Source organism: Oncorhynchus kisutch, linkage group LG21, assembly GCF_002021735.2.
Source record: "Oncorhynchus kisutch isolate 150728-3 linkage group LG21, Okis_V2, whole genome shotgun sequence".
Lineage (NCBI taxonomy): Eukaryota > Metazoa > Chordata > Actinopteri > Salmoniformes > Salmonidae > Oncorhynchus > Oncorhynchus kisutch.
Window position 1 is genome coordinate 17,864,490 of NC_034194.2, and position 23,707 is coordinate 17,888,196.

Sequence of the window (23,707 nt, forward strand, 5' to 3'; positions counted from 1 at the left end):
TCTTATAAAGAAATGGTCTGAGAAATGTATGAATTATTGCATGGGGTCTGTGAGAAAGCACTTCAAAGATAAACATAGAGCCCTGCAAGGGAGTAGAAGAGATAATAGGCTAGTCAGACATACCTCTATAAATCAACTTGGGGGAGTGGACATTTACTGCTGAGGTCTTAGAAAACACTGGAACTATTGTATCTCTTGCAAGTTAGTATAGCTGTGTATGCATGGGCTTGGTCTGAGGAGTAGCAGGTAATGATGTATGCAGTGACATCACAAGGGTTGACTACAAGCATGATAAAAGCAACTTGGACTTTTCCTATGGGGCAGAACTCAGGAGAGACATCAGCTGTACATGTGAAGTTTGATCTTTGACTTCTGTCTACAGCTGTATTTTGATAAAAAAAATTATGATTTGTAAGTGCACATTGAGTGTTCCTTATTTGTTAAGTAAATAAAACAGAGAACAGAAAAACGGAACCATGTGCAGTTGCAAACCGTAGTCTGACTTTTTTATGGTGGTTTTGGAGCAGTGGCTTCTTCCTTGCTGAGCGGCCTTTCAGGTTATAATACTTGCGTATTGTTGTTTGTACAGATGAACGTGGTACCTTCAGACATTTGGAAATTGTTTGTAAACTTCCGACTTCAACTGTGTATATACATATATAAAATATTATTTATTGTGTGGTCTTATTATGTGTGTAAAACTGAATAAACAGAGTTCAAAAAAATAATTTAAAAAGTGTTAAAGACTCAAGGTCACAGAATATTACAGCTGCAATATCAGGGGTTGTAACCAAAATTATTTTCCATTTGTTTCCACTTTTTTTTCGTGACATTGTTCCGACCAACAAAATAAACTTCTGAACCGTTTTGAAGTGAAAGAAAAGTACCGGTTTATTTTGTTCCTTTCTGTTCCTTTTTTAACCTGTGAAATCAACCTTTTTTACATTTAGCTCATTCATTTACTTCACCAATCAGTGCAGATAGGGCAGGCAAGCTAAGGTAGTTGTTTACATGCGTGATGGACAGACAAGTGTTGCATATGGCACAAGATGTGACTGACATTTTATGGGTGGGGAGAGAGCGAGAGAGGGTTGAGAAGCAGGCTTGAAGTGCTAGACATCTTGTTAGCTAACAAGCTGGAGCAAGCAAGCTAATAAGCTTGTGTGTGCAGAGCGGCACCAGAATTAAAAAACCGTCTTACTTTTTTAATAAAAAAAAAATACAACGTAAAATGTGATAACTAGGCCTATAGGCCTTAATTAGCATTCTTCTGTCTAATAAAAAATATATCCCCCTCTCTCACATCAGTACAGTAGCCTTTGCTTCGGAGGTGGAGGGGTAGGTAGCCTAAACATGATGCACACCTTGGCAAAGATTTTCAGCTTGCAGGCAGACACTGGAATACGTTTCTGAGTGACTGAGTGAGTGCTTTGCATAGGTGCATTGTTCAGTTTTTTTTGCAGGACTAGAAGAAAATGCCTGGAATATAAAATAATGTTTTTAACCGGTTTACATGCTTTTAAAATAACGGTTCTGTTCCGGAACAGTATGGACTACATTTGTTTCCGTTTCTGTTAATTATTTAAGTAAGTTATTTTCCGGTTTTCGGTTCTGTTCCCTGAACAGGTTCCAACCCCTGTGCAATATGTAGATTTTTGGGTGACCTGACCAAATTCACATAGAAATGGGAGTTATAGATCTGTCATTCTCATTGAAATCAAGTGTAAGACGCAGTAGATCTCTTCTATGTGGATTATTTCTATGCTTCCCGTTCTTAAATTTTGTTTTAACTTTCGGTTTTGTATGCCAACTTAAAAAGCTGAAAAATATTTTGTGTTATGGAAATTTTAGATGGTTTTGAAGGTACAATTATTCTCTATATTCTCTTGCTTGTTTTGTCACAAATTGAAATTAAGCAAACTATTAGTATATTAGCAACCAGGAAATGCCGTAGCGATTTCTGCATAGTGCTTCTCAGTTAAATCGAGCAATATACCACAATACATCTTACTAGTAATACATTTATTGTCTTAGAAACATCACTAAGCATGCTCATCAGTTTTTTTGTGTGAAAATCTGGCAGAAAATATATTTTGCCTTGTAAAAAATATATTTTCTAATCTACCTGCCACAGTGGCTGGTATACAAAAAGTTTTAGGCCCTGCTCCTAGTGCAAGGAGTGGCTGAAGAGATACTATATATAACTATATATAACGAGATTGTCTCCGCCCTAACAATGGAAGTCGGTGTCCCAAAGGCGGGAAGACAGGCGGTCTGCTTATCGTGGAGCAAACCCTTTCGCTTCACTGCCTCTTCTTCTTTGGGATTGGGTTGGCGGATCACATCCACATTTTAAAGTGCATACACCGCCATCTACTGTACTGGAGGGAGGACAGTCCCGGCCTACCTACATTAAATTATCTTCATTATTTCTGTTCCTCAAAGAAAGTGAAAAAGCCCTAGACACCACGTCCTCACCCCATTCTCTCCTGCCAACAATCATGTCCACATCTACACTTGGTTTCAGAAACATCCATGGAGGGACATTCCCCAATGCAATTGCCAGCCCTATCTCTCTCTCCCCCAGTCCATATTCTACCAATAAGATGTCCTTCTGATCTCCCTTTCAACCTCACTCAGTAGGCTAATGCAAGTTTGTCCTGCCTTATCCTCAGTGGCAGTTCCCCACTATCCACCTACAATGCCTCAACAGGTGTCGTCCTGAAGGCACCCACGCACAGTCTAAGGACCCTTGACGGTATCCTATCCAGGCGCCGTAGTACTGTTTTGGCTGCCAATCCATATACAAAGCACCCATAATCCAAAAATGACCTGATCATTGCCTGATACATATACAACAGTGTTGGTGTATCCAACCCCAAATCATACCCTGCTACTGCTTTTGTGAGGTTCAGCACCTTCCTACACTTAATTTCAATATACTCTGTACCAAATATTAAGTTCTGTTTTTATGAAATATCAAATACTTATGTCATGCAATAAAATGCAAATTAATTACTTAAAAATCATACAATGTGATTTTCTGGATTTTTGTTTGAGATTCCGTCTCACACAGTTGAAATGTACCTATGATACAAATTACAGACCTCTACATGCTTTGTAAGTAGGAAAACCTGCAAGATCGGCAGTGTATCAAATACTTGTTCTCCCCACTGTATTTGCAGCCTAAAATATTTAACCTTCCTCCTAGAATACACCATAAAGCAGGACTTGGCCAGAGACATCCTAAACCCCCATGTTAGAGACCAATCTTCCACAACTCTCACAGCTTCTTGCATCTTCCTCATCACACATGACATTCCCACCTCTCTTTCATACTCATCTGCATACAAGGCCACGCCCACTCCCTGTCCCACCTCCTTAAAGATGCAATTTGCAGAGAAATCACTGCCATTTCCTGGTTGCCAAAATTCGAATAGTCAGCCTAATTTCAGTTTGTGACAAAGAAGCAGTCAGTGTAAATAATCATTTTACCATCTAAACCACTGTGAAATATATTTTCAATAACCAAAAATATTGTATTTTCAGCTGTTTGAAGCTGGTGTATAAAAGTGAAGGTAAAAGATGCAAAAATGAAACTTACAAACAGGCAGCATAGAAATCGTACACATGGAACAGATCTACCGCATTTTAGACTTGCTTTCTATGATCTATAACTCACATTTCTATGTGAATGTGGACAGATCGCCCAAAACGTTACATATTGCAGCTTTAAATATGTCATCTATCATCAGGGTTAACAACACCGGACTAACTACACTTCCCCGAGAAGAAACATTGCCCACTTAAAACCACACTGACAATTCTGACCCCACCTTCACCCTTATGACTCAATCGAACTTGATCAACAACCCTTCCCTCCACATGGTATTGAAAGCTTTCTCAATGACAAAATACACAACATTCATCACCTCTTTTATTGTCAGGGCCTTGGCTATCTCTGTGCTAACTTCCATCAGGGCATCCATGGCAGACCTCCCTCTCCTGAACCATCTCTGTGCTACGCTCATCAAACCCTTAACTTCCCAGAGATACAGTACATCATCCTACTCACTGTCATCTTTTCTGTCAAGTCACACATGTTGGATGTCTGCGCGATCGGCCGAAAACTGCACGCCCTAGCAGCATTTTTACCTAGTTTTACAAACGGCAACACCACAGCACATTTACACCCAGCAGGTACCACGCCAGTCATCCACAGCATATTAAACAACCCTAACACAGCTTCCAACACACTGTCCGGTGCGTGCTTAAATATCACATAACACACCCTCGAGGAGCAGTCCGCCTGCAGCCCTCCAACACCCTTGTCATCTCAAACACCCTTGTCATCTCAAACATGCCCTTACGAAAAAAGATTGCAGTCAGAGTGCAGTATAACTCCAGTGCACTACAGTATGATGCAAATACTGCATCCAAAATACTTTTATGCAGTAATTTTGCAGTGTAACGGCAATAAGAGTGCAGTACACTGCAGTTATTCTGCAATTACTGTGTCCAAAATACCACAGTCAACTGCAATTACTGCACTTTCAAAGCTGTAATAGTTTTTTGTAAAGGTAGAGAACTCATCCATAGCTTCTCCTGACTCCCCCTTTCTCTTTAAGACATATCCATGCTTCTTTAACTTTTCAATACGTCTCTTCTTGCTCTCATAACACAGGTGCTCACATCTATGAACCGCTGCATTTGTCTTTCTGTACTTGATACAGCTGTGATGTTTTCTTCTACCAACACTGAAACACCAACACTGGAATTTCAACTCTGCTTTTACTCCGCTTCGCCTCTTCGCTGTAAACTGTCCCAAAGTTCAACAGAGATCGACTATCTCTGCTATCGATATATTTTTCTCTGCTGTGTGGCAGACTGTTGTAGTCGATTCATAGCTTTAAAATGCGGCGGATAAATAAAGATGTCCCACTCAGGCCGTTTACAATTGGAAAAAATGGTCACAGTTCCGGTCTGCTTAAGGGGTGTTTCTCCCATAGGCACCAATGCATTAGCAGCTGGGTCTGGTCCGCTTAGTTCATTGATTTGTATATGAACCAGAAAAAAAGGAGCGAGTGAGATGTCTCGCTTCCTGTTTTATCTCTGATAGCTATGATCCATATCCGATTTCGGATTTCCTGATATGATTAGGGGTTGGGAAAGAACGAAGTTCATTCAATTTAGCTAGTCTTTTCTGGAAGGTAACTGTTTCGTATGATTTGGGCATTTAGAGTACGGTGTAACTCAAGTATTACGATTCAGTAAACATACAAAGGCAAAGCGCTGTTTTTATTTGTGAAAAGAAGCGGCTAGGTTAGCCAGCTAGATTTAGCTAAAGCCTTTAGCCTGCACTGTTGAAATGTCTGCCTCGGCCGGTGTCTCTCCGTCAGCCCAGGGCACTGCCCTGGTCAGTCCAGGCACGGGGATGTCCATGTTTCGGTGGCTTGAGGTTCTGGAGAAGGAGTTTGACAAGGCGTTTGTTGACGTCGATTTACTACTGGGAGAAATCGATCCAGATCAAGCTGACATCACCTACGAGGGTCGTCAAAAGATGACAAGTCTCAGCTCCTGTTTTGCTCAGCTTTGCCACAAAGCCCAGACGATTTTTCAACTTAATCACAAAGTCGAGGTGAGCACAAGCTTTTCTTGTATCAATGTTAAAAAGTATGTGTATGATCATCTGGTATGTAAGGGTATGCTGGTTATGTATGAATTATTAAATATCTTGTCAGAATGTCACTTTCCATGACAGTGCTGTCTCTGCCCATCCAGCTAACTGTCAATTGAAATAGCTAATTGACATAGCTAATCAGGCATCACACACACACGATTTGAGTGCCCCGCCACGTTGCCAAATCTATTGATGAGAGAAACAAAATGAAGGATCATGCTATCCCTTACTCCACGTATGACCTCACCATGCTCACATTAATGAATGTTTGATCAGGAGTGTAGTTGACTCTGTCAACAAGACTTTCCCAGCAATTCCTGACTACCATAGAGCTCTTATTACTGCATGTAAATCAATACTGCATTTCAGCCTTCAGCTTCAGCTCAATATATTTCTGAGGCCAGGAAATCTGGCTTTACACCAGCAGTTGGCCCCCAACAACACCAGAACGTCATTGCCTATTAGGCTATTTGACGTGGCTAAAGTAAACAACATTTGTGGAAAATCCGCTATCATGCAATTTGCGAAGTGCCTCAGTTTTCTGTCCAATGGCAGAGTGTGTGACCATTTAAAATGATTCTAAGATATATTTAGAGAAAATAGGTTAGATCGGCATTGTTACATACTTTCTACCGGCCTACAGTAGTTTTATGAGCTAATGGTAGGTTGATACAATGGTCATATTAGATGGTGGTTGCCCCCATGTCAGGTATCGGGTTTATAGCAGGAAGGGTAGGTCAGAAGCCCATGCTAAATATACATCAAAGGCCCAAAAGAATCCATGCCTTTTGCGGCCAGTGGCCATTGTGCCCTTCTCCCTGAGTGCTGCGTGCTCCATCACGCGATCGGGTCTTTCTCACAGGCTACAAGTGAAGACAGACGCTTCGGATCAAATTCCGAGGTGCATATTGAAGATATTGGAAGAACGTCCACATTTACTTTTCTTCAGCCAACAAGACGAGTAGGCATAATGGACAGCAAAAGCACTAGCCTATGTCAATCTACTATCCCCCATAGTACAAAAGTCAACCTATTCTGTGCGAGAAATAAATATTTGTTTACTACATGATTCCATATGTGTTATTTCATAGTTTTGATGTCTTCACTATTATTCTACAATGTAGAAAATAATAAAGAAAAACCCTGGAATGAGTAGTTGTGTCCAAACTTTTGACTGGCACTTATGTATGCATTTTGTTTTGTTTTAGAATGGACCATTATCATGCACATGTATCGAAACAGGGGCATCGGGGAAAAAAATAAATGTCATCTATGCACTTAAATAGCGGATGGAAGACACTTTTCTCCATGGTTTATTTTCATGCCAGGCAGGTAGGCTATACTCCTGTTGTAAATATAAGCAAAGTGCTTAATATTAGGGAAGTTGAGAAATAAATATAGTAGGCCTAGCCAATAGAAAGCTGGTGCGATTCTCCTCTTTTTAGTAGAGGCCATCACTCTGTTTTCTCACGCAATTGCATAGCCTATTGAAATGTTGCTCAGCATGAGCTCAAGGGTTTTCATGAAGTGTTTGATTAGATTTTCAAATACATTTGCATTGTCGTCAGTGATTAGAGGGACAATAGAGTGCTGAGTACCAGGCAGTTAGCAAGTTTGGTAGGTTACTAATGACCAGCAGTATCAGAGCTTGGAGAAGCCTAATCACCGTGACTATACGGTCACTTGGAATTTGACTGCCCTCATGACTCGTGACTGCCGATTCGGAGGTAATACGGTCACCGCAACAGCCCTATTTAGGCCTGCCCTACTACACTTTTATTGATTACCAAACATAAAAAAGTGATTGCTCAGCTATTAAGACTTCCTCATCCTCATCTCCGGTCTGTTACTCAGGTATTGTTTATCAGGAAGAGGTCAGCCGGACGCCTGTTTTTTCCTTCCTTCATGCTTCGAGAGCACAGTGTTTAGGAGCAAGGATATAGAGACTCCAACCACGAGACACACATTCCACACTTGCCCAACACTCTGTGTCACATCAGGAAGTCCTGCCCCTTTTTGACGTGTGTGTGTGTGTGCATTTGTCTGCTTGCATGCGTGTGTATGTCCGTGTCTGTATGTGTCTTTGTATTTTGTCGGTTGGTTTGGCGTGCGATGTCAGCAGCTGCACTGTGTAGGCTAATGTTTCTCCTGATGTAGCATACTGCCACCTGCGTGTCCAGACATGTGGGCTGTCTCAGTCTGAATAGAGGCAAAAGTGGTCAGCAAACAGACACACACACTCCTAATGTCCTGAATTATTTAAACTTTTTTTCCCCCTCCTACCCTACATTTGAGGAGTAAATACAGGCTAAACTGTCTTAAATGGTGGGTTGTACTGTAGAATATTCTAGGCCTGTTTGATTTAGACTGGGTCTCTATTATAATGAAGGCCTGCCTGATTACTGCAATGATAGATGAGTCTCTGTCTGAGGATGATGATTGATAAATCATTTAGGAGATGGGTAGTTTAGTATTCAGGTAGATTCACGTGATATAATCACACTCCTCTTTTATCATCATAGGTGGAGTGAATCCTAACCTTATTCAAAGCATACTGTGGATCAATTCATTCCTACAGCTGTGACATGCAGGTGGCCCCATTTCAATGCCATAAATAAATAGATGAATTGTTCTCTGCACTCCACTCTGCTTCCCGTGTTGTCAAGCTGAATAAGCTCCAGAGACGAGCACAAATATATATTTTTTTTCTCCCAGGGTTTTGTTGTGTACAATAGACAACCTTCAGCGCAAGATCTGTAAGGCCAATTCATTTTGGCACAATTCCTTCAGGCTTGAATAACAAGGAGCCTGCTTTCTAAGAAAAATAGCATTGTAAAATCTGATGGAGAACAGAGTGGAAATGTAAAACGGGAAAAATGGAATTTGATCCGTGCTGGGATAATGATTTGGGCCTGGTACACTTGACTTGACTAAACATACATGATGATGAGGGTTCCTAAGAATCTAGGAAGTCTGAAGAAGCGTACAATTATGTAACTCTGTCTGTCTGACTCTCTCCCTCTCTCCTCCAGGCTCAGCTGGTTGGCCTGCGATCAGAGCTGACTGACGTGCAGGCAGAGAGGGTGGTGGTGGAGAGGGAGGTTCACGACCAGCTCCTCCAGCTCCATGCCATGCAGCTGCAGCTTCACGCCAAGGCTGGGCAGACCGTGGACTCGGACTCCATCAAAGACAGGATGGTAGGGCACCGACCACACAACCTTACACCCACACGACTCTCGCTCTAGTTTCTACTACGTACGTCCTATCATGGTTTCTTATGTCGCTGTTCCGTCCGAGAATAAAACTACCTGTATGCGTCTTGGACATTCTTGGGAAGAAATACAAATACCTTTTTAATCTTTTTTTTTTTTTTACCGTTGTTGATGTGTTACTGTACCTGAATCTTCGGACTGCTAAATTATTTTATGGTATACCTGCTAAGGTTCCAGTGGGCCTGTAAAGTGGTAAATGGTCGCATTCTTCCCCACTGCTTGGCTGTGATTTTCTAACCTCTGACCCCTTCTCTGTTCTTCTCACCTTAAGCCTGTTCCCTCAGTGGAGGAGATGGTAAGTGTGTGCATGTCCTCTGTGTGTCTGTTTTTTTGGTTGGGGATAGCTGTGCGTCTGTGTCTGTACTCATACCACCCTCAAGTTCTGTCTTTTCCTGCTCTTGCTAACAACAGTTCATCAACAAGTCCAACAGGCTGCCTATGGGGCTCACGCTAGCAATGACTGACAGTGACAACTGATCTGGAATTATTGTAGCTTTGTTACATTGTCTGTTATTGCCTATTCATGTATGTCCGTGTTGCCCCATTTGATTGGAACGTGCATATTTTGATACTTGGAATGTGTTTAGTTTCAATTGTCAAAAAAGCGCAAAGGGAAGTCAATGATTTCCAGGATGTGTGTGTGTGTGAGTAACCCAGTTTGTGTGTTGTTCGTTCTTAATCAGCAGAAGTGTCAATGCTTTGAACTTATGACAGCCAAACCCACAGTCACCTATCTTGTTTGCGTGTATTTTGTCGCCAAGTAGATATTTAATTTCTGCTTCACCGATACTGTGTATTGTATCCATGTTGGTCTGTGACATGGTCTTTGTGGCTGCAGCCCAGCCGGTGAGGATGCAGGAGTGGACTGCTCTTTTCCTGCTCCCTGCCCTGCGGGCCGGCTGCAGTGCCTGTCGACTGCGCTTCCTCTAATGTTGATCAGAGGAGATTGCTCCAACCTCCAGTCATGGCCCATTCTCTCTGACTCCTCAGTGGAGCAGGGAGGGGTCTCTGTACAGCAAAGTGCCAAAGCTGACCGGAGTAAAGCACTTGCACTCTATCTTTCTCTGTAGAGTTTAACTCAACCATTTATCTTTGTGTGTGTGTGTGTGTGTGTGTGTGTGTGTGTGTGTGTGTGTGACAGGAGAGGGAGCTGCAGGACAACAAGAAGGAGAAGGTGAAGGAAGTGAAGTTGGAGGCAGAGGTCAAGCTGCATAAGAAGGAGAATGAGGCCCTCCGCAGGCACATCGCCGTACTGCAGGCTGAGGTCTATGGGGCCAGACTGGCAGCCAAGTACCTGGACAAAGAGCTGGCTGGAAGGTAACCCTAGCTCCAGCTCCAACCCTAGCTCCAGCTCCAACCCTAATCTTGACATAACGCAAATAGGATCTTCCCCTCCAAATTCCCAATTTAACCCCTGATCAGGGCCATATCCATTTTTCCACAAACAGAAGCAAGCAGATTTGAAATAGGGAGGGACTACCTGAAACCAATAATGCTGGCATTGGTAACTGGTTGTCTTTGTGTCCATTGTCTCCAGAGTTCAGCAGATCCAGTTACTGGGTCGGGACATGAAGGGGCCCGCTCATGACAAACTATGGAACCAGCTGGAGGCTGAGATCCACCTCCACCGCCACAAGACAGTCATCCGAGCCTGCAGGGGGCGCAACGATCCCAAGAAACCCCTACCTTCTCCAGTAGGGCATGTGAGTGGACATCAGAGCCATCGCTAGGGGATTGATCTTAATTGTAGTTAAGGTATTTTTACTGTTTGCTTTTCACTATTTATTTGCCTGTTTGATCTCTCCCTCAGGAAACAGATGTACTGAAGAAGACCCAAGGAGTTGGTCCTATTCGTAAAGTAGTGCTGGCCAAAGAAGATCACGAGGGACTTGGAATTTCAATCACGGTAACCTCCACCAATTTAGCCCAAACCAGAAAGTGTTAAATGCTATGTCTTAACCCGTAGTGTGTTGCTCATCTGTCATGGTCCATACCTTAATATATGTGTGTATGTCTTATTTCCGGATGGAAAGGGTGGTAAGGAACACGGGGTGCCCATCCTGATCTCAGAGATCCATCCTACCCAGCCTGCGGAGCGCTGTGGGGGGCTCCATGTGGGTGATGCCATCCTGGCTGTCAACAGCATCAACCTGAGGGACGCCAAACACAAGGAAGCCGTCACCATCCTCTCACAACAGGTCAGACTCGGCTCCTGGGAGAGAGAAGGGCTGAGTGCTCGCATCTTGAATTCAGGCAAACTTAGCCTGCTGGTCCAGATATGGTTGCTTTGTTATGTTGGTTGTCATGCTATACATGTATGACATAATGACTGCATTGAAGCGTTGGTACATGTACACTAAGGGACCATTCTAAGTAAAACAGGGGGGGGGGGGGGGGGGGACGGACGGACAGTTAATCATGCCTCAGCAAACCAACAAATGTCTCACCCTCTATGGTGTGTGTGTCTCCTCCAGAGGGGAGAGATAGAGTTTGAGGTTGTGTACGTAGCCCCGGAGGTGGACTCTGACGATGAGAACGTGGAGTATGAGGATGACGGCGGCCATCGCTACCGGCTCTACCTAGATGAGCTGGAGGAGGGGTCAGCCGCCAGCAGGAACAACGGCACCGCAGACTCCGCATCGCTACAAGGTATGTTATGTCTACTGTACCTCATTATTCATAGAAAACAAACACATTGTTTTCATAGTAGTATGGCTTTATTTTAATGTGCGTGCATTTTAAACAATGTTGTCTTCACATTTCGCTTGCTTTATACAAATGGGAGTCTTTGTGTTAATGTGAAAATGGACTTCAAAGAGTGCCAAAATGCCATATGGGAATGAACCGAAAATGTAGTGTTTCATCCACCTGAAAGGCCCACAGAATGTGATGGTAGATCCTCCAGTAAAGAGAGAGTATTCATGTCCGTCTCTGTCTCTCTGTCTCTCTGTCTGTCTCTCTGTCTGTCTCTCTGTCTGTCTCTCTGTCTGTCTCTCTGTCTCTCTGTCTCTCTGTCTGTCTCTCTGTCTCTCTGTCTCTCTGTCTGTCTCTCTGTCTCTCTGTCTCTCTGTCTGTCTCTCTGTCTCTCTGTCTGTCTCTCTGTCTGTCTGTCTCTCTGTCTGTCTCTCTGTCTGTCTGTCTCTCTGTCTGTCTCTCTGTCTGTCTCTCTGTCTGTCTCTCTGTCTCTCTGTCTGTCTCTCTGTCTCTCTGTCTGTCTCTCTGTCTGTCTGTCTCTCTGTCTCTCTGTCTGTCTCTCTCTGTCTCTCTCTCTGTCTCTCTGTCTGTCTGTCTCTCTCTGTCTGTCTCTCTCTCTGTCTCTCTCTCTGTCTCTCTGTCTCTCTCTCTGTCTCTCTCTCTGTCTGTCTGTCTGTCTCTCTGTCTCTCTGTCTCTCTGTCTCTCTGTCTCTCTGTCTCTCTCTCTCTCTCTCTGTCTCTCTGTCTCTCTATGTCTCTGTCTCTGTGCCTACTGCTGCAGCTCTGGAGAAGATGTCCGTGAGTGACAGCCCGGAGAACGGAGACACCGGGATCTCCAGTGAGACCACATCGGAGGAGACCCTGTCTAAGGCTGCTGAGTCCGGAGAGAGCTCGTCATAGAGTGAAGGGGGGGCTGAAAGACTGAAGTGCATGTGTGTTTGTGTACTATACTGTATGAGATTTGAGAGACTGGCCTGCACCAGATTCTCCCGGAGGATATATGTGGGGATAGAGTTGACTCATCATTAAGTTGTTATGGAAACACACTCGGAGCTCTGTTGAATTCACGTCACTATCTTCGTGCAGTGGTGAGGAGCCAATTAGATGAGACCCGATATTGAGGAGAGGATGTGGGTCTAGTTTGGAGAAGATGGTAGATCTCTCAACTGAGTGGTATTTTTCTCTGTTTGCGTATAGTTACTGATCCTTTTTGCCCCCATACTGACGACACTACCTTACTGGGACTGCCCTGCTGGTAATGAATACTATTTTACAAGGCCGAGAAAGATCTTCTCCATTCATAAATGTTGGCTTTTATTTCTCTCTTCCACATGTAGCTACTGTAGATGAGGGTTTTTCTCTCAATTTGAATGTTCATCTTCTACCACTGATTTATGGTATCGATGTTGAATACCACGTCAAACCTGCACCGCTCTTAGATCCACCTACCAGTAGGCCTAGTCCTTAGTGTTCATAATATGAGAGAGCTACATTCACCTACTGTATGTCAAAACAGAATGTACAGGGAAAGAATTCTAACTATATCAGCTATGAGGGTGTTCCATCTGTGTTTGATCAATGGTATCACATAATGTCACCATAGTTCAGTGTTTAAATGCTGGATACATCTGTTTTTCAGTCCTCTGAGCACTCATTACACAATGTTTTTCTTTAATGGCTCAGTTAAAAAAAAATATATATATATATATAAAAACTCAATATAAAATAATTTCTGGGTAGCAATCAATTAAAATGGTTAAATAGAAGCAAATTGCTCCTTAGCAAGAGCAGTTTCTCAAGCTAATTTTGCTAGAACTGTCTGAGTGGTTTGAGTGAGGAGGTAAAAACTAGCTGTTATTGGCAGAGAGGTTTTGGAACTCTTTCTTATTGGTCTAACAAATTTACCACCTGGTGATGTCAACAGGCAGGCAAAAACTCCATCCCACCAAAACTGGCTGAAATGTCAGGTGATCTTTTCAAACAGCTCTTCTACTAAAAGGGCATTATCATAGTTAATGGTGTTGAACTGACCAGTGTTTTTGCAAAGTTGGGCTATATCTTCATCATTACACGGACAATGATATGATTTGTGTGTGTATAAAGCACTGCAAATTGAGTCCTGTAAGAGGAAGTGAGCGGTCAGGGGGACAACTCAAAAAGACAGATAAGGGAGACTTTTGTCTTTTCAGTTGTTGTCACGTTGACCAAAATCAGAGGTGCAATGTCTTTATTTTTCCCCTCTTAAACTCAACTAGGATTTCTCCTTTGTTCTAGTCCCTTTTAACAAAGTACATATCTTGCCTTTTGGATGTATCTCCCAAAAGTCCATCGTTGGTTGGTTTTCCCCACCCTTCTCTACTGTCAGTGGCAGTCAAACTGTCTTCAGACTCGTTAGGACCCAAAGATGACTGACAACAGTGTGTCTGCTGCACTGGGTTCTGATATCTTCTTTAAATGTATTTATTTCACCTTTATTTAACCAGGGAGGCCAGTTGAGAACACCTTTATTTAACCAGGGAGGCTAGTTGAGAACACCTTTATTTAACCAGGGAGGCTAGTTGAGAACACCTTTATTTAACCAGGGAGGCTAGTTGAGAACACCTTTATTTAACCAGGGAGGCTAGTTGAGAACAAGTTCTCATTTACAACTGCGACCTGGCCAAGATAAAGCAAAGCAGTGCGACAAAAACACACACATAAACAAACGTACAGTCAATAACACAATAGAAAAAAAATATGTACAGTCCGTCATAGGTTGGTAACCTTATCTGAGTGACGGGGGTTTGTTTTCTAGCTTTATTCAATTCATTTTACACAACCAAAAGGTTTCTGTATATGCAAAGGATAATAGCAATAGAATGTTTTTATGCACGATCCATTTATTCAAATTCACAAACTATCATCTTAGATTATATAAATAAATCTGTATATGCTATATTAATGTATTAGCGATTTTAAAATAAGAATTTTTGTAGATCATATTGGAATTTAGCTACTGTAGTAGCATCTCTACTTATTACAAATGTACCCCCATGGGGGGGGTGTCATGACAATCTGCAGCCTTGTGTTCTAATGTTGATCTCATTCATGGCCATTTCTTATCAGTGAGGCTAAACTGCAGGTCCGGTTTTGGATGTAAATTGCGCTTTGATCTAACTCAAATGCTCTGCATGAAGGACGTGTCCACACCCTGCTTAACGTTAGTGAAATGAGAGCGGCACTAGAGACCGAGGCGTCATCCCAACACTGGCGCTGCATGTCATGCCATAAAGAATGTTCATCTTTCCGCTTGTTGCCAGGGATTTCGCCAGAAGGAACAAAAGCTCCCTTTATGTACACAGTTTTTTTTACCCGACCTTGTTTTCTTAATGTTATTTTATTAAAAGGGGTCTCTGAAATATCTGTACGTAATGTATAACATTAAATGAACAAATGTATTTGCCCAATGTGGTCTGTGGATAGCCCGCCCTGCCGTCAGGGCTCAATCTCTTGAAGGATTCAATCTTCACTAGGTTGAAATGTGAAGATCCAAATGTTTGAATGAGGAACGGAACGATTAAGTGGAAGGTTATTTTTTCTGATCTGTTTGTTACTATAATATTGCTTTTGTTCAGTGAACCACAATGAACACCAGGGGGCGATGTAAACTGTAGAACCAGTCGGTACAGTCTGAGTTTATACATACATGAAATGTTGCGAATTAAAAGTTATTCAAACTGCTGATGATTTTAGTTATAGTTTAAAAAAAAAAGCCAAATACTTTAATAGGCTGCAATTTTAGATTTGAACCGTTTAAGCTGTTTCGATGGGAGGCACAGTACAAAACAGATAGGCTTTCAATCAATTGCATACCCCTCACGTCCTTTCATCTCCTCAAAACCCATTGGAGAAGGTCAGAGGGGAGGGACATCAGGCTTTCTCATCCAATTGGTTTTAAGGATACAGAGGTCTCGAGTAGTATGCAATTGAGAAAAGGCCATACTCTTCAAGCTCATATGAACAAAGTCAGCAGTCTGCAAGAAGAGACATGACTGGAATTTGAGGGGATAAGCTGAATAGCTAGGAGCAGTGTGTTCGCAGAGAGCTGCTCCGAGTCTGAGCTTTCATGTAGCTTTAGCTTGGAGGTGTAAACAGTGTTCCACACCCCTGTGTGAACGACCAACCCGAGGCCACTGGCAGACACCACCTCACACACACACACACACACACTCATCACAGCCACAAAACAGGCTCTACTCAAGCCAAGTCTATCTCCATCAGACCATCACCCTAACCCCCCCGCTTCTGAAGAGACCAGTGACGTGTTATCAGGGTCCTCAGATAGGCCGTCATACCCCCCACAACACGGCTCTCTCCCCTCAGGTGGGCCCATAGCTGGGAGGACTGGGCAGCAGTAGTGTGGCTGATCATCAGCTGCTTCCCCACGACTGACACCAAACTGCCACATTCCTCCACAGACAGACAGGCTGAGTGGAGGTGGGGGGGGTCCTGCAAACTTCCTGCTTCTTTGGGCGCTGGGACTGGAATGCCGGGCATCCTAGGGCCGAGGCTACGGCTGCTGAGAAACACATTTTCACATAGTAAAGAGACCTTGACATGAAGAAGTCAACTGCTGGTGTTTTTATTCAGGGCTCAGCTTACAGCCAACATGCAGTAGACACACAGAACGTTTTGAAAGAGTGACATCACAGAGAGAGTCTGAAGAGAATAACTTCTCGCAGTACATGTACATACAACCCAGCTGAAAAGATCTCCCAAAAATATTTCACAGAAATGAAAAAGAGTTCTTAGCTCGATCCCAAGTTCTGTCTTCAGTACACAGCAGCAACACCACACGCACAGGTGCTTTAAATGCAGTCGACAGCATTTATTCCATTTCTTTTTTCTTTCTTCTTGGCAATATACATTTTCAAACTATGCCCTTGTATGTACACACCTATACACAATCGACTAGACTGTAGTATCGGTACCATTCAACATGGCTTTGTATTCAACATCCATTTAAATGGATCTGGCCTGTATAGTAGTTCACCTTGTCCAGCTAAACAGAGCATCTGAAAAACACCGCTCTGTGATGTGTTACAGTCCAGTTTACTCCCCTAAATCCCCTGCCGGGCGTTTCTCAATACGCCAGACTAACTGTAAACACTCTCCTGTTGCCTTTTCATTGGCTCGCTGATCCCACTGACCAGATCTGCCTCCAGACTGACACAGAGCAGCGATGCAGCCGTCGGCTTCAGAGCCCCCTGCAACATGGTGACAAAGCCCCCATTGTGGGGGACACCATGCGGTGACACCAGTCCTTTCAGTCACTTCATTCACATTGTGTACTTACAATTCTTTGTTAAGAGCACGGACTGACTTTGTTAAACATCCTATAGTAGGACCCGCTGGGGACAAATCTACCACTTTTAACTGGGGTGCTGCTTTATTTAATAAAGCACTCTGCTTCCTCTATGCTTCCCTGCTGACAGCAGCTTAACCTCAGACCGAGAGATTCTGAAAGCTTTATCGTGACCTCAAAATATACTGTACAGTTAAGGAACGAAGTCACATTATTTCGTAATGTATGTTACAGTCACAAGCATCAGTCACAGTTGAGAATAAGGAGAGGTATTTTCCCATTTTCAGGATATTTCCTGTCTCCATCACCATTTGCTTTTTAATCAAATCACCCCAACCCTTAAAAGAAATAGGACAGTTGAAGTAACCATCTGTATTTTCTTATTCACAAAATGTCTGCCAGCACAGCCCCAGATACAAGCACTGTCGTCTCCCACATTCCTGAAAGTTAGTTGAGAAATAATTTAGCGCTTGTGTTTGCTACAGTAAGCTCAGTCCAAAATGGCCGTGAACTGATCAAAATCACAGTTTAGTCCTGTAGTCCCAGACATGTTCCATCTTCAGGTTCCTCCAGAACTGCCCTCAGGGTCTGGTCTATGGTCCGGTCTATGGTCCGGCCTGTGGCCCATGGTGGGAGCCACCCTCACACAGTCCCTGGGGGTGGAGTAGGTTTCCAGCACGGCCGGCTTGGCCTGGGGCCTCTGGTAGTCTGAGAGGCCACTGCTCTGGCCCACAGGCTTGTTCACCTTGGGGCTGTCATAGACCCCCTCAGAGTTACTGTGTCCCCGGTCTATTTTGAGCTGGGGCATCTGGTAGCCCCCGGAGGAGCCCACCCCTGCCTTCCTGTCCAGGGCTTTAAAGGATGGGGTCTTGCTGAGGACCACACCTGGGACGCTGTAACTAGCCGGGTCGGGGAGGAACCCGTCCTTGTGGAAGGTGTGATGCTCGATGATGGGTGTGGCGTACTCTGGCTCCTGGTTGGTGAGAGGCAGGGCATACTGGTTGGCTGTGTGCAGGTAGTCGTAGTGGGTGGAGGGGTTGCTAGGATCCTCTTTGGTCTCCGTGTCCATAGGCCGGAACGTAGAGCCCTTCCTGGCCACTGTGCCAACCCCAATCATCAGAGGCTGCTGGTACTCTGGAGGACAAGGACACAGGTCACTTAAGAACAGAATACTACCAACTTTATTACCGGTGATCAAACATGACAATCTGTTTTGGAATGAGCATATTAAAACACCAAATCAAAAAATTGTTTTCACTCAGTTATAATGAATAACATGACTCTGTTATAGATCAAAAGGACACCACTTTTTCAACACGGACATTATCTCTTTGATTTCTCTGTATATACAGGTAGCAGGTTAACAGTGCACAGGGAGCCTGTGATCTATCTAAATATAGAATATTCAACCCTGGCAGAGTATGTGAATCATCAATAATTGGTGCCCTGAAGGGAAGCTGTGGATTATTAACAGTAGCAGTAGACCATTATTCATCTGGCTGCCTCTCAGCCTGTCAGGAACTATTCAGCAGACTAGTAGAGGACTTTCCAAAGTCAAGGATTACACCGGCTAGCCTCCTGCTGGCTCCAGCTTTAATGATCAAACCCTCTCCAGCTTACCCAGAATTACATGTAATTACTGATAAGAGCCAGAGAAGAGAGGATCGTCAACTGGCTTTACAGGCCATTGTGTGATGTCTTCTTACTTTGTATGGTCGGTTCACACACTGAGCCAGGAGCTTACAATGAGTTCTAGATTACCTTGGCCATGGAGTGAGCAGAGAACTGTAAAGCAGAGAATTGTGTGCGCGAGAAGGGTCACAGTTACTGTGAATGGAGTTGTCTGTAAAGAGTGGAGAGCTTGACTTTCAGAGTTCACCACCACACACTGCCTGGATGATGGAGTAATTATGGATCAATACAAGTAACCCAGCCTCTCCTGAAGGAAGATGGAAGTTCAATAGCAGGTGGTGGTGCCTAGGGCCGTTACGGTGACTGTATTACCGCCACACCGGCAGTCACAAGTCATGAAGGGAGTCAAATTCAATGTGATCATTTAGTCACGGTGATTAGGCTTCTCCAGGCTCTGATACTGCTGATGGTCATTAGTAACCTACCAAAACTTGCTAACTGGTACTCAGCACTCGATTGTCCCTCTAATCACTCTGACATCAATGCAAATGTAATCGAAAATCTAAATCAAACACTTCATGAGAGCCCATGAGCTCATATTCTAAAACATTTCTATAGGCTATGCAATTGGGTGAGAAAACAGAGTGATGGCCTCCACTAAAAAGAGGAGGATCCCATCAGCTTTCTATAGGCTTTTCCTAATATTAAGTAGAGCTGGGCGATATGACGATGTATATCGTGTGACGATATGAAACGATATACTTTATTTATTAAGCTCTCGTTTATTTCATTGTGTCGCAAATCACACTTTACGGCAATATTTTGAGTCAGTTGGACGGCGCTTTGCTTTCTTCCACACGTGCCGTGTGAAAGGAAATTTGCAACACAAACAAACATGGAGAGTGAACGTGACAGAGCACGGAGACACGGAGCTCGTACCTAAAAGAGGGGCTACTTCGGTCACATGGATGTGGTTTGGGTATGAAAAGTCTGACACGGACCAGAAAACAGTCCTCTGCAAAATATGCCGCAGGCTGGTCCCGACAATAGGCTCAAATACCACTAACCTATTTTACCACCTACGCAAGAATCATGTCAAACAGTACGGTGAGTCTATGGATGAGACCCCCAAAAATTTGTAGAGTGCTCAAAACAAACCCCCAACTTGCTGAGGCTTTTCCCCGCGGCAAACCATATGAAAAAGAATCAAAGATGGAAGGAGATAACAGCTGCCGTTACAACTTACATCTGCAAAGACATGGTCCCAATTTACACGGTCGAGAAACGGGAGTTTCGTGAGTTGGTGCTAACACCCTGCCCAAGGTACCAAATGCAAATTGATTTGTGACATGTATTAAATGCGAAAATAACATGCAAAGCGGGCAAGCTGCCCGAGTTACACCAGGAACGCAATCCCTGCATCAGTGCTCAGACAGTCCACAATAGGCTGGATTGAGGGCTTGTAGGCCTGTTGTAAGGCAGGTCCTCACTAGACATCACCGGCAACAACGGTGCCTATGGGCACAAACCCACCGTCGCTGGACCAGACAGGACTGGCAAAAAGTGCTCTTCACTGACGAGTCATGGTTTTGTCTCACCAGGGGTGATGGTCGGATTCGGGTTTATCATCGAAGGAATGATCGTTACACCGAGGCCTGTACTCTGGAGTGGGATCGATTTGGAGGTGGAGGGTCCGTCATAGTTTGGGGCAGTGTGTCACAGCATCATCGGACTGAGCTTGTTGTCATTGCAGGCAATCTCAACGCTGTGCATTACAGGGAAGACATCCTCCTCCCTCATGTGGTACCCTTCCTACAAGCTTATCCTGACATGACCCTCCAGCATGACAATGCCAACAGCCATACTGCTCATTCTGTGTGCGATTTCCTGCAAGACCGGAATGTCAGTGTTCTGCCCGGATCTCAATCCCTTTGAGCACGTCTGGGACCTGTTGGATCAGAGGGTGAGGGCTAGGGCCATTCCCCCCAGAAATGTCTGGGAACTTGGTGGAAGAGTGGGGTAACATCCCACAGCAAGAACTGGCAAATCTGGTGCAGTCCATGAGGAGGAGATGCACTGCAGTACTTAATGCAGCTGGTGGCCACACCAGATACTGACTGTTACTTTTGATTTTGATCCCCCCTTTGTTCAGGGACACATTATTCCATTTCTGTTAGTCACATGTCTGTGGAACTTGTTCAGTTTATGTCTCAGTTGTTGAATCTTGTCGTGTTCATACAAATATTTACATACGTTAAGTTTCCTGAAAATAAATGCAGTTGACAGTGACAGGACGTTTCTTTTTTTGTTGAGTTTATATCGGGATATGAGATTTTGGCCATATCGCCCAGCCCTAATATTTAGCACATTGTTTCTCTTTACAACAGGAGTATAGCCTACCTGGCAGGCATGAAAAAGAACCACGGGAAAAGCATCCTCCATTCTCTATTTAAGTGCATAGATTACATATATTTTCCCTGTTTGAGACAGGTGCATGATAATGGTCCATTCTAAATCAAAACAAATTTCACACATTTATTATTTAGTTTATGTAAAGACAATATTAAAATCAAGAATAGGCTGTTGGGTGAGAATACTAGCCTATCACTTGTGAATGATCCATTACCACCAGCATAAGAAACAAAGTCTTTTTTTTTGCAACCCACCCATGTTTTAATATAGTTTGTATCCCAACTAAAAAGTGGCCAAATAACTTTTTTAAATTAAGTACATAATTGCCTAACTGGCATACATGAGCAATGCATGAGTTTCAAGTTTGGGGAAGAAAATGTTCACCATAAAAATACACCTTTAATAAAAGCATTAGAATCATAATTGCATTTGAGGTCACTTTTGATAATGGTGTTTTCCGCTAATGAAACATTTGCGCTTATAGCCTACTGCCGTGTGTGCATTGCTGTGCTTATAATGTGAAGAAATAGCCTAATAGTTCATCAACATTTTAAGCTAAACGTTCTGATTTGTTGCATCGGCCTCATTGTGTAAAAAAAGTTTTTTTGATGCTAGTGGTTCTCTTAATTTGGCATTTATCGGATCCCACAACTGTCCCAGACTATGTTTGGAATATTTATAGGTTGACATTGGCTAGTGCTTTTGCTGTTCATTAGGCCTACTCATCTAGTTGTCTGACAAAGTAAAGGTGGACAGTTCTTCCAATATCTTCAATATGCACCTCGGAATTGGATAAGAGTGTGAGCAGTTGTGTCTCCAATGTGCCGGTCTTCACTTGTAGCCTGTGAGAAAGAACGGATCACGTGATTGAGAGCCATGTGCTTCGGAGCATACAGCACCCAGGGAGAAGGGAATTCTAATTATTATATTTAGCTCCAGTGTACAACAGTCACAAAAGGTATGGATTTTTTAGGGGGCGTTACAGCCACACAACCGGGATGCCGGTGGGAAATTCGAGGCATTATCAAGTGCATGTTAAATTGTGAATGAGAGAATGATGAAGTGTGTACAGCCTGCGCAAAAAAAACAAAGCAGATCTCATGCCTTTAATGCGACTTTTTTCAAACCATTGGAGTTGCATCATGCAGCCATACAATGTATTAAAAATGTAAACATATAACCCAATGTTTGTAGAACAATTAAAGTTACATTAATTCATCTAAATTAAGCATATAGGAGTACCTATTTCTTTGTTAAACGCTCAACACAGAATTGCCGCATGTGCGCACTCCATCAAATTGTTTGGAGAAAATATCCTTTCTATTTTATTCAGCTTTGTAAAATAATATAAAATAACGGAATTCTAAGCTAATCTTGTCCACTAAATGAACTAGTGTAGCCCACAGCCATATGGCATAGCCAGATCAGGACCTAACATAAAGACAACTCAGAGTATGCTATTCTGTTCTTCTGAAATAGACGTTTCTGTTTCTTTAGAACTTATTGTGAAGTTGTAGGCTATATTACATGGATTTATTAAACTGGATTTATTAAAATGTAGATGTTCCAAAGGTCTGCATCAGTGGCTTGTAGGTTGTGTGTGGAAGCCAGGAGATTCTAAAAGTGTTCATGTTCATTAACGGTCAATTACCGTGGGACTGGCAGTTATTTGTTTGACAATCACTGGCTGACGAAATTTCGTGACGGCCACAGCCCTAGTGGTGCCTCCACAGAATGCTTCTATATTCACTTCCATGGGTGCCTCAGTCTCTTGAGTTGTGATGATTGGATGTGTGGGAGTATGGACGTACGTCTCAGTGAGTGCATGTGTCCTCACCTGCCATGGTGCTGGTGACCAGGTCTAGTTTCTGTATTGGGTCTTTCTCTGAACTGTAGCTGATGGTGAACTCTGTGGACTGGTGCCTGGCAAACGGCTGCTTGATCTGCTTCCAGCAACCTGAGGGCCGGCAGGCAGTAAAAAGACAACTCCACAGACAGACATAACGACAGGACTCTAGCCTGGAGAGAGAGCACATATATAAGCCCCAGATGCAAGCCCAGGCCTGACTGAATTTTCACTAACCACAACCCCCCACTACACAGCACAGACATGTTGTCACAGATCAACAAATGGGCTCTGGTAGTTTCATTAAAGCAGCCATAATGATAAGGAATGATATGTAACCTGTCCACTGCCTGGGTATCACTATAACATGGATTATCCTGCCTACAGTTTGTAAACAAAGGATTCTAGGGCTCATCTTCACCATACATGTTGTTTCTCACAAAAAAAATGATTCAATTTTGATGTGCAGTAATATGAATGACATCTTTTACAATGTAAATTGTTCACTGACCTGGTTTCTGGGCATCTGAAGATCCGTATGAGTTCTCTTTTGTCTTCTTCCTGTGACAGAAAGACAAATGCCTTTGTGAACTCCAGTTACAGGGAGGACAGTGGTGCTCCCTCACCCCATTCCTCTGATAACCTCCTGGGGGGAGATGAGGCACCACTGCCTGGCTCTGCTGAGCACCCCTTCTCTCATTTCTCTTTCCCCTCTCCCTTTTGCTCCCTCTCCTCTCTGGGGAGTCATACAACTGGCCACATCTTCTGACACTGACAGATGACCCCGTAAGGCATTAGCATGCTTCAGCCAAACCGAATGAGAGTGC

General features: G+C 43.4%; 2 protein-coding genes across 3 annotated transcripts in view; one reads left to right on the forward strand and one right to left on the reverse strand.

The window, feature by feature from the left end:
- The first annotated feature begins 4,903 nt into the window (after positions 1-4,903).
- Positions 4,904-15,366, forward strand: gopc (golgi-associated PDZ and coiled-coil motif containing). Of its 2 annotated transcripts, XM_031800729.1 has the most exons (9): positions 4,904-5,638; positions 8,713-8,877; positions 9,224-9,247; positions 10,094-10,269; positions 10,490-10,655; positions 10,763-10,858; positions 10,986-11,150; positions 11,427-11,601; positions 12,428-15,366. In XM_031800729.1, exons 1-9 carry the CDS (start codon positions 5,369-5,371, stop codon positions 12,544-12,546), a joined length of 1,356 nt encoding a protein of 451 aa, XP_031656589.1. In that variant the 5' UTR covers positions 4,904-5,368; the 3' UTR covers positions 12,547-15,366. The 2 variants fall into 2 exon arrangements, with proteins under 2 accessions (XP_031656589.1, XP_031656590.1); XM_031800730.1 differs by lacking the exon at positions 9,224-9,247 and having other exon boundaries at positions 5,025-5,638.
- Positions 15,367-16,251: 885 nt separating this feature from the next.
- Positions 16,252-23,707, reverse strand: part of dcbld1 (discoidin, CUB and LCCL domain containing 1) — a 46,304-nt gene continuing 38,848 nt past the window's right edge. The window contains exons 13-15 of the mRNA XM_031800726.1: positions 23,392-23,441; positions 22,872-22,991; positions 16,252-18,124 (exon numbers count right to left, since the gene is read on the reverse strand). Of these exons, the coding sequence (XP_031656586.1) occupies positions 17,550-18,124; positions 22,872-22,991; positions 23,392-23,441 (745 nt within the window). The 3' untranslated portion in view covers positions 16,252-17,549. The remainder of the gene's footprint in view (positions 18,125-22,871; positions 22,992-23,391; positions 23,442-23,707) is intronic.

Bases quoted from the DNA above. Each gene is read 5' to 3' on its own strand.
- gopc (XM_031800729.1), top strand. From the start codon at position 5,369: ATGTCTGCCTCGGCCGGTGTCTCTCCGTCAGCCCAGGGCACTGCCCTG. The intron at 10,270-10,489 runs GTAACCCTAGCT...CATTGTCTCCAG, and splicing joins GACAAAGAGCTGGCTGGAAG to AGTTCAGCAGATCCAGTTAC. The intron at 11,151-11,426 runs GTCAGACTCGGC...TGTCTCCTCCAG, and splicing joins TCACCATCCTCTCACAACAG to AGGGGAGAGATAGAGTTTGA.